The 18,975-nt window shown below is 42.2% G+C and overlaps 1 protein-coding gene across 2 annotated transcripts; it reads left to right on the top strand.

Moving 5' to 3' along the window:
* Positions 1–1,024: 1,024 nt before the first annotated feature.
* Slc17a2 (solute carrier family 17 member 2) lies at positions 1,025–12,398 on the top strand. 2 transcript variants are annotated; one of them, XM_052728946.1, is made up of 11 exons: positions 1,025–1,052; positions 2,901–3,112; positions 5,495–5,728; positions 5,815–5,902; positions 7,234–7,320; positions 8,620–8,738; positions 8,845–9,006; positions 9,464–9,596; positions 9,682–9,829; positions 10,993–11,083; positions 12,264–12,398. In XM_052728946.1, the coding sequence occupies exons 1-11, from the start codon at positions 1,025–1,027 to the stop codon at positions 12,396–12,398; spliced, it is 1,437 nt and encodes a 478-aa protein (XP_052584906.1). The 2 variants fall into 2 exon arrangements, with proteins under 2 accessions (XP_052584906.1, XP_052584907.1); XM_052728947.1 differs by lacking the exons at positions 1,025–1,052; positions 9,682–9,829 and having other exon boundaries at positions 2,942–3,112; positions 12,264–12,327.
* Positions 12,399–18,975: the final 6,577 nt, after the last annotated feature.

Genomic DNA, 18,975 nt, shown 5'->3' with positions numbered 1-18,975 from the left:
AGGGAAGTCAAGGCCTCCGAAGCTTGAAGCAGCTGCTCAGTTTACATCTGTCCTCAGTCAGAAGAAGGAGTAATGCATGCACGTTAGTGCTCAACCTTCTTTTTCCACTCTTATGCAGTTCAGGGTCCCCTGCCTAGGGAATGGTGCCACCCGCAGTGGATGAAACTTCTCCTCTCAGTTAACACAATCAAGATAATCTCTCGGGGGCTGGAGAGATGGCTCAGAGGTTAAGAGCACTGACTGCACTTCCAGAGGTCCTGAGTTCAATTCCCAGCAACCACATGGTGGCTCACAACCATCTGTAATGAGATCTGGTGCCCTCTTCTGTATACATAATAAATAAATAAATTAAAAAAAAAAAGATAATCTCACACAAGGCTACCCATAGGTCCATCTTCCTCGGTGACTCTAGATTCTACAAGTTGGCAATTAACACTGACCATTACAGCATGTGAAAGTCATGTGGCATCTTAAAGATGCCACAGAACATTGTGCTTGTCCAGAGGGAAGAGAAAAATGGTCAGGATGAGGGTAAAGGCTGCTCTGGAACCTTGATCTTCAGCTCTTGAGCTCAACTGTCCTATTTTATGGTTAGCTATAAGTAATGATGCTTCTTATCATTGCATGGTTCTCTGTGGTTTGATTAAGTCTTTTCAGCTTCCTTTTTTTTCAGTTTTATAGCATCACTCAGAAAGAAAAATTATTAAACAGATGCAAAAATGGGTGGTTAGAGAATTTAAACAATTTGCCCTAAGGATTTACAGTTATTTCCTCATAATAACATAGTCCACTTGAAAGCATAGTCAGAATCTATGAGAGTCAGGATGTGGAAGTCATAAAGAAAAACAAACAACCAATGTGCACCTCTTCCTGATCCCCAGAGAAGGCAGTGATGGCGGGAGGAGGCTGTGGGTCATTTCTTGCATGATGTTCTTCTCACAGGTCAAAGCCTGTCGTGGTGACCGTGATTCGGGGCAGAGGGGAACTCCACCACAGAGTACACACCATTCCCCAGAGAAGCAAAATGGATGAGAAGCCTACCACCAGGAAAGGTAAGGCCACTGTCCTCATTTGCAGGTCATTCTAGAAGACTCGGTGCCTGACTCCAGCTTCTTCACCCTTGCCTGCTGTCTTCTCCCTGCTTTTCTATTATATTGCTCCTCTGGATTCTCTTTAAGCCTCCTCTGGATCCTATTTAAGCCTCCTGAGGGCTGGGATTAATTGAAACAGACCAAGCCTCAATCCCAAACTGTCACCTGCTGCTTCATTGTCAGGAGACACCATGAATTAATCCGGCAGAATTGAACCAAATGATCAATAAATCTTGTATCTAAGGAATGCAATGAGTTTTGAACAAGCGATGTTAACGCAAACTGCCAGCTCAGGCACGGATCCCTGCAGAACATATTTGCCAAACGGCTGGCCACTTCTTCTGAGCTTGGAAACTCAAACAGATATTGAAATAATTCATTTTCAGGCAACTAGTTCTACCCCTCGGGCTACTTAGAGATTTCTTCCATTTATTTTTCTATTTCTTCACAGATCCTGTTTGTGTCCCACAACTCAGTTTTTCAAATATGCAGGGGGAAAAAAGCCTAACCCATCAGTGACCTGGAAATCCTTCTAATATTGGCCCATTGCTTTATTTTATTGGGAATAGATACAGAATACCAGTACACACATTACACATACATATATATTGGAAGTATATTGAATGCATAAATATATACATGTGTGTTATACATCCAATGAATACTATTCTACCATTTTACCTATAAGTTTAGTAGAATTGTTTCTACATATTTGTTTGAAAAGCTGAAGTGCCATGAAGGCAGGATCTAGTAATACACAGGAAAGAGGAGTTACTAAAGTGATCAGGTGTTGTGGAATATCAGCTCTCAGCTGGGCACGGTGGTGAACAGCTGCAGTTCCAGATGTTCCAGAGGCTGAGCTGGGGGTGTCGCTTGAGCCTAGGAGTTCCAGACTAGCCTTGGACAACAAACTCAGATCTTGTCTCAGTGGAAAAGAGACAATGGGGATAGTGAGGGAGTGAGTTCAGAACAGGAAAGGAGAGAAATGCTATTTCTCTGACAGCTCAAAGAAGAATCCTCAGACAGGGAGGTAGTGTCCCTGAAAGGCAGCTGTCAGTGCATAATCTCACAAAGCTCTGTGAGGAATGAACATGCTAAAGGAGATGGACCACTCACTTGCAATGCAGAGAGCTGGCATTCATGGTTGGCTCTGCCTTCTTTCCCCTGATCTCCTATTTTGGAGCAATGTGACATGAAACCCTTGCATTAAAGCTTTCCTCTTGCTCATCATCTGTCTCCACGCCTCTAAAGAAGGCCATATTTGCAAGATCCCAAACTCATCATACCCACTGTAATAAAGCTAGCAAAATAATATGGCAATGGAGTTTGGAAGAAATATTATTTTTGTGAAAAGAGGCCACTGGAATTAGCTGGGCCTGGTGACATCTGGTCTGTAGTTCTGGCATTGTGGAAGGCTGAGGCACGAGAGATTGAAAGTTCAAGGCCTTCCTGGGCTACAAAGTCAATTCAAAGTCAATCTGGGCAACTTAATGAGACCAGTCCCAAGAGCACTCTAAAAAGGGCTTAGGGTAAAGCTCAGAGGCAGACTGCTTGCCTGATAAGCATATGCAAAGGTAGGACCTGAAAAAAAAAAAGAAAGAAAGAAAAAAAAGAAAGAAAGAAAGAAAAGAAAGAAAGAAAGAAAGAAAGAAAGAAGGAAAGAAAGAAAAAGGATGAAAAACAACAACAACAAGCAAGACAGTTGCATTGAGTCCTGTGATCTGGAGTTCTTTCAGATTTGACTGTGGAAGAAATGGGAAAGAGCAGTGTCCTCTAGGGCGCTCACTGTGTAACTCTTGTACTGCCTAGATTCGGGTCTCTGCTCACTACGCTATGGGCTGGCTCTCATTATGCACTTCTCCAACTTCACCATGATAACGCAGCGTGTGAGTCTGAGCATTGCCATCATCGCCATGGTGAACAGCACACAGCATCAGGACCCAGCTAACGCATCCTCTGAGGGGCCTTTGACAGACCCCCTTGGTAACTGGAGCAGAAGCATCAAGGACTTTAGTACTCGGGTGAGTGTGGTGGGGAGCAGGCTCTATGCTGAGAGAAAATGTCCCTGACAGGGAGGAAGAACAGCAAAGGGAGGCTGCAGTCTTCACTCTAAACTGAAAGGAACTGAGATGATTTTTGAGGCACTGCTTGAGTGTGTAATAGTAATTAATTATCGTTCATTGAAGTAATATTATAGACAAATTGTAAGAAAATGTTAGCAATTTAAAAATAGGACAAATAAACGACTTGGATATCTTCAGAGAAAAACTAGTTACTGTCTAGGGGAACCCTTCTGGGTTATCCAGTTCTGTTTGAGTCCCTACAGCCTTCATCATTTTTAGCTATTTATAGCTCTTCAAATTCTATATGATGAATAGAAATGCTTATGATTCTAGTCCTGTGGAGACTTGAACTCTACTCTTCCCCAGTCAGCAGCTCCCGCACTGTGACTGAATAAGGCAGTTTGCCATCGATTTACATTCCATTCCAGCTTTGTGTCCAGCTTAGATACATGTGGTTCTCTTCACGCTCTTTTTCACAAGCTGCCATATTTTTTTTTTACCAATTCCCTCATTAACCAACGAGTTAAATAATACCTTTACCACGTGTTCATCACATTTGTATAAGAATCATAAAGACACCCTATTTTGGCAATCATCCTTTATCTTCTCATTTACTACACATTCCTAATGTCATCCCTATAATTCATGGTTTAGGACTGTATTATATTTCACCTACTCATTCACACTCCTGTGCTCGGGAACGCAGGGCACCTTCTAGTTAACTGACATGTGTCGGGACACGGTGTGCTCCACCAGAGCCCGGTCTTCCTCCTCAGCACATTCCCATCCGTAAATGGCAAAAAAAGTCTCTGCTCTCAGCCAGCCACTGTCACTGGCAGTATGGGACCAGTTCATATCCCACATGTTGCAAGCCTAATTTCCTTTTTATCCAGGAGGAATGCATTTTTCTTGTTCTCTTTACACAAATCCCAGGCATTCTTCAAAAGATAGCTTGAAATTTTTCTCTCTCTTGTACCCTCCCAAACTGTCTTCCCATCCTCAAATTTTCTGTTCTATTTATGTCTACCCTCAAATGTTTATTCTAATATGAATCATATACTCTGAGTTACAATAATCTTTATTTTCTTTGCTTATTTTTTGAGACAGGGCCCCTCTATATGCCCCTGGTTGTCCTAGTACTTGTTATATAGACCAGGCTGGCCTCTAACTCATAGAAATCTGCCTGCCTCCTCCTCCCTAGTGCTGAGATTAAAGGCGTGTTCCACCAACACCTGGCTGATAAGAGTTATCTTAAATGAATAAAGTATTTCTTGTTTTATATTCTTTGGTGATCTAATTTATAATGATTCCAGATGTAAATATCTAGAGACTATCAAAATTATGTACTGAGTTATGTCAGAAGAATTTACTCATTCACAATGTATGTTGTAGTAACTGGCTCTTCCAGGAAGACCATGTGTAACAACTAAATGTGATTTTGTTTTTCATTCGGGTTAATTTTGATAAGAAATCAGCAAAGTTATGTTCACTTTATTCAATGAGCACCACCACTCAGGTTTTAAAAGAAGCTCTTTAGCAAATAAGCCATCCTGCTGTGGTTAGTTACGGTTTTCATCCTCTCGTCTATGTGATTGTTCATCTTTTTCTGTAAAGATTTATCTTTATATTCTGTGTGTGGGCATTTGCCAGTGTGTATGTGTGTCCTCCACATATGTGCCTGGTGTCCACAGAAGCCAAAAGAACGTCAGATCCACTGGAGCTTAGTTACAGTGTGAGCTACCACGTGGGTTCTGGGGACTGAATCAGAGTCCTCTGGAAGAGCAGCACCTACTCTTGACAGCTAAGAATCTCTACAGCCCCACAATTATATATCTTTATCTCTTTTCTTTATTTCTTATGTTTAAAATGTTCTCTTTTTAAGGGAAACAAATTAGGGATGGAGTTGGTTATTTGGGTTTTTTTGTTTGTTTGTTTTTGTTTTTTTTATTTATTTATTTATTTATTTATTTATTTATTTATTTATTTATTTTGGGGGCGGGGTTCGAGACAGGGTTTCTCTGTGTAGTTTTGTGTCTTTCCTGGAACTCACTTGGTAGCCCAGGCTGGCCTCAAACTCACAGAGATCCGCCTGCCTCTGCCTCCCAAGTGCTGGGATTAAAGGCATGCACTACCACCACCAGGCCAGAGTTGGTTATTTGTAAAACAAACAAATAAAAATAATGTTAGGTAAGAATTTGAGAGAAAAAAACCCTACACCAAAATAAGTATTTTTATAATAGAATCTCTTGAATACCGAACAACTGTGAGTATAATGTAGATTTTCAAATCAGGACTTAGCAAGGAGGATTCACCTACTCAGCCCCTTTTCTTCCTTTCCAGGCTGCTGTTTATCAGTGGAGCACAGAGACGCAGGGCATCATCTTTAGCTCCATCAGCTATGGAATCATACTGACTCTAATTCCAAGTGGCTACTTAGCGGGCATATTTGGAGCAAAGCAGATTCTTGGTGCTGGTTTGCTCATCTCATCCCTGCTCACGCTGGTTACTCCACTGGCTGCTGACTTTGGGGTGATTTTGGTCATCGCCATTCGCACAGTCCAGGGAATGGCCCAGGTATCCAGATGCTTTCTCAGACTGAGTGGGATACAGATTCCCAATATCTGCAAAAAGAACCAAGATCTTAATGACTTTTGTTGCAGGGAATGGCGTGGACCGGTCAGTTTACAATTTGGGCAAAGTGGGCTCCTCCACTCGAACGGAGCAAGCTCACCAGCATTGCTGGCTCAGGTGAGGATGCGAAACAAACTAAGGTGTTTAGATTCGGTCCCATTGGTATTGAGGAGTCACTGAAGAATCATGGCGCTGCATCACTACTATTTATTAAGACCAGTGACTACATTAAAATGTCATTGGGATGACTGCAGAGCAGCTTGTAGACCCGAGAACACATATGTGAAGAACAGAACTAAGCTCCTATCCACACCTCACTCCCGTGTCCAGCACAGGTCACAGCATGCTGTCTGCCCCCACACGGAGACCCTCCTGTTTGCTTCTCCATCAGCACCGTCACCACTTCCTCTACTGCGAAGTTCTCTGGCTGGTTTCTCCTTCCATCACCGCTAGTTTAGCTTTGTACTGCTGAGGCAATTGTTTCGTTCTCCAGTTGTTATTGACTTAACTTGATCTGTTCCCATTGCACATTATAACTCTGTTATCACATTCACATTCTACGTCACTTTTCAAATTGAAGACATATAACTGTATCATGATATCAATTTAGTGGCAGCAGAATCTGGGATTTAAAGCATGCAAATGAACAGAGAGGATAAGAGAGGGTAGAAGAGAATGGAATGGAATGGAATAGAATGGAATACACTGGATTGCTTTCAGATTGCACAGGTGATTATGAGCTCATGAAACCTTTCTGGGGTTTGTATATGTGTTTGTATGTGCAAGTGTTTATGTACACTAGGTATGTGTAGTATTTCTATATAAAATGCACTTCCTATTGTGACAAGCATAGTCTGTAAATACATAGCTGTAATTGCTGTTCGGTTTTGTTGATTTGGTTGTTGTTTATTTGAGACACGGTTTTAGTAGATAGCCACAGCTGGCCTGGTACTCTCGATGAGGCCCAGCGTGGCCTCAAATTCGTGTCACTCCTTTTTTCCCCGAGACTCCTGATTGCTGGGATGGCAGATATGTGCCACCATGCTTGGTTGTTGCTGTGGTCAGCATAGACCCCGAGGTCCAATTGTAATCTAGTTTAATACATTTGTGAGAGTGAATTTTACTCATTGTTTTCTCACCAATTCAGGCCAAAATCTCCTTGAAGGCAGGGACTGTACCACTTTAATATTAGTAAGTTGTACTTGCAGAGAGAGTCTATGACGAACTGAGCAGTTAGAGTTGGTGACATTGCTGTTAAGGAGCCACTGAAATAAATTATTGCTCATTACAATGCTCATCATTTCATGTGATGTTGGGAGAGTCTAGTGAACAGGAATGAACCCTCTCATCACCCAGCAATTCCAAATCAGCTACCTCACTCTAGGGACAATGTCCACAATCTAGCCATTGCTATTTCCATGAGTGCTTTTTCTCTGTCTTCTCTTTAGGGGCAGCATTTGGGTCCTTCATCATCCTCTGTGTGGGGGGATTAATCTCACAGTCATTGGGCTGGCCTTTTATCTTCTATATCTTTGGTGAGTCACTGTCTCTTAAATCCTAACTTAAATTTAAATCATATTTCCATTTTTCAGTCATTGATTTTAAGACATACATCACTCGCACTCTCCCCATGCCCCTTGTTAAATGGAAAATGATGAAGAATGTTGAAGATTGGTAGCTTTCTTAATATATAGTTCATGTATCTTGGTCTCATACCTTCCCGGTGGTTTGGACAATCCACATGCGCAGGGCAGACAAGATCACTCTTTACCTCCCCAGCATCTCTACCACCACATATGAAGTTCCTGGCCTTGTGACTCTGCACAGTTAAGACATCAAAGCTGGTTGAGTGCACCTTTAGTGTGTCTCCACACTGTGTAATAGTTATCACTCTTCATCCTCTACCAAGTGAGTCCTGCAAAGCTTAATCAGATGTTCCTTCCCTTCTCTGGCTTACCCATCAGGTTCAGCCATCCTCCCCTCTCTGGTTCTTATTGGTACTTCCCTTTCAGGTTCTACTGTGTTTCTCATCTCCTCATTGAACTGTGAAATGCTTAAATAGTCCATTACATCACGTTTCCTAGACTACTTTGATGACCATAGCATCTGAAATTTAGTTCCCAATAAAATAATGAATTAATCCAATAATATGGAAGGGATTTAAAGAATATTAGTCCCCAAAACCTTTTAACATAGAATATTTTTGAGATGACAAAGATCCCAATAAGTAGACAACTTCCTTCAGTCTGTTCTTTCGTTTTAGCCCTATGGTATTGTTAAACATGTTCCCCGCATGAGGTTCATTCTCCCCAACAATGTGAACCCTGGTCACTGTGTTTCACATATGTTAACCAGGCATGGAAGAGCTTCTCCTCCTGGGACCCCACAAGGAATCTATAGTTTGAATACAAATTGCAATCTCCTGCAAACATACTAGAAATATTTCTGTGCCACAGTGACTGACTTTATGACCAGTAGTTTCATGCACACATAACTACTTTTTCCTTCAGTTCTGACCACACAAACCATAAGAAGACAATGATATGTATGCTAAGAAATTACTGTTAAGACCACATATGAGTATAAACACCAGATCCTTAAGCCTCAGCTGTGCTGTGATTTATCCATGCTCACATTATCTCCAGGATTCTGGCATTTAAAAAGTTTCAGTAGAAGAGTTTTGCAGAGTGGAAAAGAAGATACAAGAAATTTGGTTTTTATGGTGGAATAATCCCAAGTCAATATGTGTGATAGGCTGTGATATTTCAGAAAAAAAATCCTATTCTTCCAAAATATGATTCTACCTGAAAATTAACGTCATCCCTACTTCCCAGGTAGCATTGGCTGTGTCTGTTGTGTCCTGTGGTTCACAGTGATTTATGATGACCCCATGCATCACCCGTGCATAAGTGTGAGGGAAAAGGAACATATCACATCCTCACTGGCTCAGCAGGTACACTGCACCCTCTCCTTCCACCCATGGGCCATGCAGAGGTCTGCAGAGCACTGTCTCTAGGGAGACCTATCCTAATGCCGATGTTGATTGATGTTTTTTTCAGTCTAGTTCTCCCAGAAGATCCATCCCCATAAAGGCTATGGTCAAATGCCTGCCACTGTGGGCCATTTTCATGGGTTTTTTCAGTCATTTCTGGCTATGCACCATAATCATAACCTACCTACCGACGTACATCAGTACGGTGCTCCACGTTAACATCAGAGATGTGAGTACACTCCTCTACTATTACTGTGACAATAATGACTGTTGTCCTGTGCTGTCCATTATATTCCAGTGTATAGAATCATTTAACCTTCACAATGATGGTGACGGAGGCAGTTTCATGATTCCTATTCCACAGCAGTGGAATTGGGACACTCAGAGGTGAGATAATTTGCCTTGGCTTAGGTAACTGCAGCACGGTGGAGCTGCTGTGCATCAGGGTTCTTAATCACAAGGGTCTTCTGCCACTTGAAACGGTCCAGAAATTTTGCCCAGAAACTGACATAGCTTTTCTCAGGAGTTGGTTCTCTTCCCTAAGACAGTGCTCCTCCAGTGTGGCAAAGGTGCTAGTTTCCCTCATACGGCTTGGAATGGTGGAGGTTGGGCTAAGATGGGTCTGTGTGATAAATGCTGGCACTTGCACTGCTCTGTGACATTCTGTGTCCATTTCCCTCTTTCAGAGTGGGGTCCTGTCCTCCCTGCCTTTCATCGCCGCCGCCAGCTGCACCATTTTAGGAGGACAGATGGCAGATTTCCTTCTGTCCAGGAACCTTCTCAGCTTAATCACAGTTCGAAAACTCTTCTCATCCCTGGGTAAGGACAGGTGTGTGGATTCAGGTAACCACCCCCTTCTTGCGTGGGGTTTGAGAAGCCTCTTGACTGTGTGCTCATTCTCCAGGGCTCCTTCTTCCATCCCTCTGTGCTGTGGCCCTGCCTTTTGTGACTTCCAGTTACATAGCAACCATTGTTTTGCTGATACTCATTCCTGGGACCAGCAATTTGTGTGACTCAGGGTTCATCATCAACACCCTAGATGTTGCCCCCAGGTAAGGGCTTGTCTATTGCCTTCATCAGACCACCAAAGCGCTGGTAGATCTCAGCTGTCAATGTCAATGTGCAAAGCCTGTCTTTGCCTGTCTTTGTTGTTGACATGTACTAAATCAAGACAGAGCGACAGATAGCTAGAAAAGTTGGTTCACAGCCATGTGTCTCATTCCGGGCTAGATGAAAGGTTTTCAAGTTCCTGATAAGAGATTAGACTGTGTGTTTTGGGACAAGGTCACAGATGTCTGTTTTGGAAATTTCCAGGGTGTTTGTTACATCAGCCACCACACATGGGCTACTCACCATGAACCAGACCTATGCTAGCACACTCTCATAAATCAATATGTGCCACCATCACAAATACATTAGGTAGATCCCATTTATGACCCTCTAATTCAGGGAGAGGAGACAAGGTGTATACAAGGGTATACAGTATGTGTCTATGATAACACAAGGGCAGAGCCGGGATCTAAAGGCATAGAGTGTAGCTTCGGAGCCAATATCCTGTCTGCTATTCAAACTGTCTTCTGCACTGAGCAGTGTGATGAAAAAACTCAGTTCCCACGGAGACTAGTTCTCTGGTTATTTAGCTCTTGATTCAGTGGACAGATAATTTCAAAGTTGGTGAAGAGGCATCTCTTTGGATATCTTTAGTAATAAAAACCACAGTAGACTGTCGATGGAGTTTTCCTGCCTGGCCCACAGTCAGGACAAATCTCTCTCACCTGCCAGTCCCACAGTCGCTCAAACCCAACCAAGTAAACACAGAGACTTATATTGCTTACAAACTGTATGGCCGTGGCAGGCTTCTTACTAACTGTTCTTATAACTTAAATTAATCCATTTCTATAAATCTATACCTTGCCACATGGCTCGTGGCTTCCCAGCATCTTCACATGCTGTTTCTCATTGTGGCGGCTGGCAGTATCTCTCTGACTCAGCCTTCCACTTCCCAGCTTTATTCTCCTCCTTGTCCCGCCTACACTTCCTGCCTAGCCAATGGCCAATCAGTGTTTTATTTATTGACTAATTAGCAACACATTTGCCATACAGAACATCCCACAGCAGTAGACCACGTGACCTTGCCGTTAGAAACGTGTTTCATGAAAGTTCAAGTGCTGCAGGTGTCATAGATGGTTTCTACATAAAGTCATCTCCTCCACAGATATGCAAGTTTCCTCATGGGCATCTCCAGGGGATTTGGGCTTACTGCAGGAATCATCTCTTCCACTACCACCGGATTCCTCATCAGTCAGGTTGGGCATGTTATTGAACATCTGCAAGTGGCAGGTATTGTTTTAGGCATTGAAAATATACACTGTGCTCTCACAGATGGTATGGTTGGCCGGGGGAAGCAAGCATGGATTTGAACACTCAGGTCATGAAGACCTCTAGATCAGACCCTGGCATGCCATGCTTCCCAGGGAAAGAAAAATGAAAGCTGAACTTTTCGAAAGGGATAGGTATTCATTTTGTGGAAACGAGCTGTTTGGGTGCAAATGACAGTCTTTCTATGACTCCCAGGAGGTAAGAAGAGTGAGAGGGGGCTGGAGTGGTAGCTCAGCCATTAAAGACCAGGCTTACTAATCAAATAGACAAGAGAGGTCTTCATTATGACTGGAATGATGGGGACATGTCAAGAGTTAGTAAATGATGATGACAGAAGGAAGGAAGGGGGAGATCCTGAAGAGTCCAATCAGATCGATTATAGACAGTTTTTCACCTCCTAACGGGAAAGCCAAGTACCCCAGGGTCAGTTTAAGGAAGACAAAGGCCGAGAGAGTCCAGGGATCATGGAGTGGGAGGTTTGCTCCAAGTCTACAGGTGTGGACTAGTGAGCAAGAGGAAGGCAGGAATGGAAGAATCCAAATAGGAGGAAGAGTGTCAAACCCGAGAAGCAAATTTTTGTTTTGTTTTTAGTACAGCTAGGTGACCTAGATTCCAGGCTACTTCTGAGTAAATTTGTAAGAATTCCCTATGGTGATAATGCCAACAATGAACTATGATTGGCCTGACAGGAGGGTCTCTCAAACAGGTCAAGTGTAGCTCGGACTGCAGTGAAAGATCCTCAGAAGGAGCTGACCTGATGGAACTCAACAAAGCAAGAAGGGCAGATCTTAATGATGCATTTTAGTCACAACTGTAAAGCTTCACTTTCATAACTGTGGAAATCCAGATTTCTAGAAAATCAATATCGTTTAATTTGGTTTTGTTTGAAGAAATAGCTACCACAAAATAGGCCCCAATGTGCTCTTTAGAGTCATTTGCTTCCCAACAGTGTTATGGTCCCTCTTGGCTGACAAGATGCTAAGTGCTTTCTATATTTGCCCCCTAAATATTTGTGATTAGCATTGCAATATGCAAAGTAGAGGATCTGTATAACTGGTGGTGAAGGAATTTATAATATTAATAATTATTGTGTATTTCTGTGTCCAGGATTCTGAATCAGGATGGAGGAATGTGTTTTTCCTGTCTGCTGCTGTCAACATGCTCGGTCTGATCTTTTACCTTATGTTTGGACAAACAGAGATTCAGAGCTGGGCCCGAGAAAGGACTCTCACCCGCCTCTGAGGATGGAGGGATGGAAACCAAAATGAAGTACTGGCTCTCAACTTCTTACCATTGCTTATCGCCACTCTTTCTCATGACCATAGACACAGCACTTCTCTCCTCTGGCTAGGTGCTACCTTTTCCAAAGAGCTTCAAAAACGTATTCCCAGGCTGCTTTTCAGAGTGAGTTAGTCTGGGGTGGAACCCAGGTGCCACTACATTTTAGACTCCCCAGGATTTTTTTCCAACAGGCAACTATGGTTAATTGGTAGAGGAATTTGAAGTCAATTCTAGTCGCCTTTGAATTTTCCTCTTTGGAGAGCACTAGATGAATAAAAATCTATCTGAAATAATCTGATAAATACCTTCATGGGGACTGTTATGGACACAGAGATGATCTTGTAAGAATTGTTTCTATGAGTTATAAAACTCAGCAAAGGACAGAATTTAAACCTATAACCACAGAACTGACTTTGTTCATGGGTGTTTATGTGGTTAAATGCTGTTAAAATAAATATGCTAAGAAAAAACAGAGTATGTTAAAACTATCTAGAATAGGATTAATTCTATAAATGGAATAATATTTATGAATCCTAGCTAATTTCTTGGAGGTTATTACCAGAAAATGATGAGAAAAAGATTCAATGAATGAAGTTAAAATGGAATACAAGAAGAGAAATAACAAAATTGGAATGCTTATCACATGAGAACAAATGGACACCCCAAAACACTGAGAAAGTTTAGTCACATGGTAAAAATAGAAGGAGGAAACAGAAACACCTTTAAGTTAATGGATAACTTCCACCGAGCATGAAATTACTAAAGGGAAAGTGAGCTGGAAAGGGAGAGAGGCATGGGAAGAAATTTCCCAAGAGCAGTTCATCCTGAGTGTAGAGAGAGTCCATTTGACCTTTATATTCTCCCAAATAATCATCTTCAACTATAGTAGTAGTTAATGTTGTATCTTACTATGTGAAATATACTCTAAAGTACCTCCATACAGATGCCTCCTTCTGTTTTTCCTCAATTTCCCCAGAAAAGCAGTATTATTTAAACTATGTTCAGAATTCCAAAACAACACAGGACCTGAACCTTAGATGAATTCGTCAGGGGAAGAGAATCTTCTAATCAGGTCTGGGTCAGAACCAAGAGGTACCCTTAAGCAGATGTTGTAAGGATAACAGCTGGTGTCAGGTCCTGAGGGCGATGCTGAGATGATGACACATTGGTTCTGCTTTCTGAGTATTTATCCTACACAGAGAAAAAAGGTGTAGAAAACTAGAAGAAGCATGGAAAGAGAGGAAATAGAATGAACTGGCACGTTACATATGAGGGGAGAGAGAGCTCAGGGATGAACAAATGAATGAATAAATGAAGGAAGATAGGGAAAGGAGAGAGGAAAGGAGGAGAGAGAGTTAGAGAGAGAGACTCCAATAGGAAAATGGACACATGACAGGGATTCAAAGAAGAGAAATTCTGTCCTAAGTATCCTACTAAAAACTAAAAAAGAAAAAATCTTCCTATTCCAGTTTCCACCCTACAAAACAGTCTGTCTTTCTCAGAAAACCCTTCCCTCCTCCGAATCCTGAACTCAATATCTAACTTCTGTGGTTATAGGGGTGTGTGTGTGTGTGTGTGTGTGTGTGTGTGTGTGTGTGTGTGTTGTTTTATATGTGTGTGTGTGTGTGTGTGTGTTATACGTATATATGCAGTCTGAGAATTAAATGGAGAAGGGGAAGGAAGAGGTGGGTAACAGGAGATATGAGGAGGAACAACTGAACTACGGGCTATTTGAGGGGTCATATGTCAAAGGAAACCTTCTACTATAGTAGAAGCTTCTTAAAATATATGCACATGTGGATGAAAGAAATCTCAATGGAATGACCAAGTAACAGGGCAGACCAAGCTCTAATCAGACATCTTTCACCACCAAATAGAATCTCCAGTGCCAGGAATAGCACTCTGAGTTGTTGGCAGAGAGGCCCACGGGAAACACCCAGGCTATTGCCATAGCTATTGGTTGCTTTCCACAAATTGAAGGTTAGGCCCTATTTCTCAAGAAACATGGTTCACTGAACACAAAAAAGTCACACTGGTGCCTAACTAGAGCCTCCATCCTTACTGACTGGTTCGTGGTACAAGAAGGCACCTTGATGCTACCAGAGGAGAAAGGTGAACACCAACCCAGCTAAAAACCTTTGTCCACAATAGTGATCTGCCTGAATGATATGCTGGTGAACAGTGACCCAAAAGTTGTGGGAGTAACCAACTATCTGACTGGACTTAAGGTGGTCCACTCCACAAGATGGAACCCATGCCTGAGAATGCTCAGGTAGCCAAGAGCCTGAGCCTAGGAGAAAGCCAAACACTGTTGTTTTGCAAAAGGCACGTGGCAATGAAATGACTCCTAATGACATTCTGCTGTACTCACAGATCAGTCTTGCTCAGCCCTCACCAGAGAAGCTTCCTCTTGCAGTAGATGGGAACCAGTACAGAGACCCACACAGGACAATGTGCGGAGAGTGAGAGACCTTGGAACACTCAGTCTAAATGGGATATCTCAATCAAGTCCCGCCCCTCAGGGCTCGGGGAGCTGGAAAAGGAGGTAGAAAGATTGTAAGAGCCAGTGTGGGTGGGAGATACCCAGGAGATAAGGCCTTCTAGACACAACAGGGGTGATGCATCCATGAACTCACAGAGATGGTGGAAGCATACTCAGGGCCTGAACACACACACTGTACACTTCTAAGTCAGATGGGGTACCAGTGCTGAGAAGGGAAGTGGACACAAGCCCCCATCCCTGACCCAGAAGCTCTCTCCAATAAACAGCCCTTCACAAAGGAAAAATTTGTTTTCTCTAATGAGATCTCACTGGGTATACAAACCACACTGACGGTCAGGGCCTCAGAACCAGCAGTAGATGGCCAACCCAATGGTATTCTTGAAGGTTCTTTTTCTCTTAATGGTTTGTCTGTGCTTTTTGATTTTAAACCTTACAGGTCTTTTGCTTGTACATTATGGTTTCCATTTTTATAGGAGTTCAGTGTGTGTGGATGTGGTCTCTGCATGTCTGTGTGTTTTATAGGAGTTCAGTGTGTGTGGATGTGGTCTCTGCATGTCTGTGTGTTTTATAGGAGTTCAGTGTGTGTGGATGTGCCTCTCTGCATGTCTGTGTGTTTGCTTTTTCTTTGGCTTTTTTTGTTCTTATCTGTTTGTATGTTCGTTTTGTCCTATTCTGATTTTTTTTTGTTTGCCTTTTTGTTTTGTTTGTTTTCTAATAAGAGAAAGAAAGGGTGTAGATTTGGCGAGTGGGGAGGTGGGGAGGATCTGGAAGGGTTTGGAGTAGGGGAACCATGATCCAAATATATTGTATGGAAAAAAACATATTTTTAATTAAAAAAGAGAGAGAAAAGAAACTAAGTTCAACTTCATCAGTCACTAAAAACTAAAAATCAAACAACAAAGAGCTATCACTAGGCTTAGCATAATGAGTAGTATGAAAGAATAAGAAAACATCAAGCGTTGGTAAGGTGTGGAGCAGATGAACTTTGGCATGGTATCAATGTGAATTTAAATTAAACCTTGAGACTCCGAAATTTCACTCAGAAAAGTACATATAGTGAAAACATGTACATTTGTAGGAGAGTAATTGTAACAAGCAGGAAGCAATTCGACTTCCCATTCAACAAAGGGTAAGTAGTAAGTCATGATCTGTTGCTACAGCAGTGAAAACTGACACACCCCAGCACACAGCACCATGGTGAAACTCAGAAATACAATGCTGAATGGAAAAAAATAAAAAACAAAAAAAAAACAGAACCACATTATAGTGAAGGATTACAGAGAGGTCCTTACAGCAGACAGAACTAACAACCTGTTAAAAATCAATGGAGTGACTCCCTTGGGCAGAGGCGGGGGCCCTGCCGGGACAGAAGCTGTCCCAGATGGACTCCTTGAGTATAGAGAACAGTTTATTTCTCAGTTGGGTTTGCTAACAGCTTGTTCTGGACTTGGATCACTGTGCTGATGTGAAGGATGAAGCTTGCTGCACTCTGCCTGTGCTTTTGTGTCTAGCGTGTCTAGATATGAGACAAACAGGAGATCACCTCCCTTGTTTCCAGCACTCTGACAAGTTAGAGTGAAGTGTGGGTGATTGGTGTTGCTTTCTGAAGTCTTGAAGCATTGGTTCATAAAACAAATAGGCTGGAAGGATTTCAGGAGACTTCTTTGATAGTTTTCTCCATTTCCCACAATGCTATTGATTTATTAAGGGGGTTTTCTCCAATCACTTTTGACAAATTGTGTTACCTTGGACAGTTATTCACTCTTCTACCTCATGCAAAATTCATTGTCACAATATTCAAATGTTTCATTAAATTATCTTTTTATATTCATTTTATCTATATCAGAAGATTTAGCTTCCTTTTTACTTCTAACGCATTGTAAGGATATTTGTTTCTGCTTCACCTGGATACTTAGTAATTTACTTACTTTAAAGACATCCACACCTTATTTCCATGCAGCGTCTGAAGTATCTGCACAGCTTTTGTCAGCGAAGGGGCTGTTCCGGGTTGTTGACTTGAGGGCAGTTTGGCAGCAACTCCTCCTGGTACATGGAGGTGGAATTCGTTCCCAAAGCACCACGCTTCAACATAAATTAGATAAAAACCATCAGATTCAAAAACTTCTGTGACTGTTTCTAGAATCGATAGGCATTATATAATCAGATGGTAAAACTTACATTAAACCATGTCATGAAATATTTATTCTAATTGTAGTAATTTCTCATCCAATTGTGTCTTTTACTCACAAAATAACTCACTAGTATTTTAACGAAAAGCTTTAGTCGTCGGTCAATTCAGACTGTTCAAGCGGTACCTAAAGTTTTCAAGATTATGTATACAGTCAAAGGACTGATGGTTATTCCTGAAGGGCCCCAGTGGGCCTGAGAATGGCAAACATGACTCTGGCAGGTCTTGCCTCCCCTCTTCCCTCTTCCTTGCTAAACCATTGACTAGTCACTAAGGTCCGTTCCCTTATTTGACCACTTTCTCTTCCTGGGGCTGACCACCAAGGTCCAGCCATCAAAATGCTATACTGACCAAGCCTGTCTGATGAAAATTAACCAGCTCATCCTAACACAGGGTTCCCCCCATTTCCCTTTGTAAGATGTTTGCCTGCGGGCCATGTCTGTTTCATCTCTATTCAGAGGCAGTCCGTTGTCCCTCCAGGGCCTTCCCCTGCCCCCTTGTTTCCTTCCCCTTCTCCCTCGTCCTCTGTCTCCTGTCTTTGCCTCTTATCCCTGCCCTCTGTCCCTCTGGGGCAAATAAATCTCCTTTGTGCTGAGAACTTGGTCTTGGAGTGTCCTATGCCAACTCTGGTCCTTTCAATTCCTGTGTACATTATTTATTTTTAAACAGTAACTATTCTGACATTTACTATTTTTTTAAAATTTTGCAATTATATTATTTTCCAGTAAAATATATTTTGGAAATACTTCCAATTCCTTTTTCCTTTCAGTCCATTATTTTGTGCGTGTGCGTGTGCGTGTGCGTGTGCGTGTGCGTGTGTGTGTGTGTGTGTGTGTGTGTGTGTGTGTGTGTGTAGGCCCCAATAAAGTTTTAGAAAGTCTAAGAAGTTATGTAGGCCGGGCAGTGCACGCCTTTAATCCCAGCACTTGGGAGGCAGAGCCAGGCGGATCTCTGTGAGTTCGAGAACAGCCTGGGCTACACAGAGAAACCCTGTCTCAAAAAACAAAAACAAAAACAAAAACAAACAAAAAAAAGTGGTTTAGTTGATTGAGTTGAATTTATTGAAAGAAGCAGAAGTGGCTGCTCCGGGGTTGAGGAGAAACCTTGCGAGGTCTTAATTACAGCAGTTTGCTCCGTTGCTGATACAATTGTGCTGAACCTGTAGTCTTGATGTTCTTCTTCCTGAGCTCAACAGACTCAGGAGAGAATTCAAGTGATGAAAATTAGTTCAAATGTTCACTGCTGGGCTTTAAGAGGGAGGGTGGATGGAATCTGAGCTTCTAGAGAGAAGCAAGTTCCTCGTGGTTGTTACAGTACATCACACAGAGTGAGCAAGAAGGCATTTCCCAAAATGAAGATGCAATGCTGGCCACGAAGGGTAAGAGAGTTTATATAAAAACTATTTATTTTCCTTTTTCATGACTGAGGACTAGTTCTTCCTAGGTCAGGTGCTTAAGTAAACAAGGTAAGGGTGTTTTTCTTTTTGTATGCCTTGTTTTTCTGAGTGCTACTACAGTTCTCAGGATCTGGCCTCTGACACCATGTGATGTCAGGTGATACAGCTGAATAATTCTTTTAAGTGACTCAAGTGTGAGGAGAGAGATCATATCCATCAGTGTTCTGCTGGGGGAATGTGGAGTGACTTTCCTCAGTCTGTGTTGAAAACACTTTTATAATGGCCATATCTTGTTGTTTTTTGTGGGTAAGGGAAGGTTAAGACACAAAGTCTCCCTCTGTAGCCCAAGCAATGAGACACATGGTCCTGTCTCCTCACTGTCCTGAGTGCCAAAATGTCCATGTATGCTCTCAGGCCTGGCTGCTCAGTTGCTTTTTGGAAACCAGGGAAA

This window comes from Peromyscus californicus, unplaced genomic scaffold (genome assembly GCF_007827085.1).
Source record: "Peromyscus californicus insignis strain IS unplaced genomic scaffold, ASM782708v3 Scaffold_8__1_contigs__length_139910024, whole genome shotgun sequence".
Lineage (NCBI taxonomy): Eukaryota > Metazoa > Chordata > Mammalia > Rodentia > Cricetidae > Peromyscus > Peromyscus californicus.
This window is presented reverse-complemented; position numbering and strand designations above follow the sequence as displayed.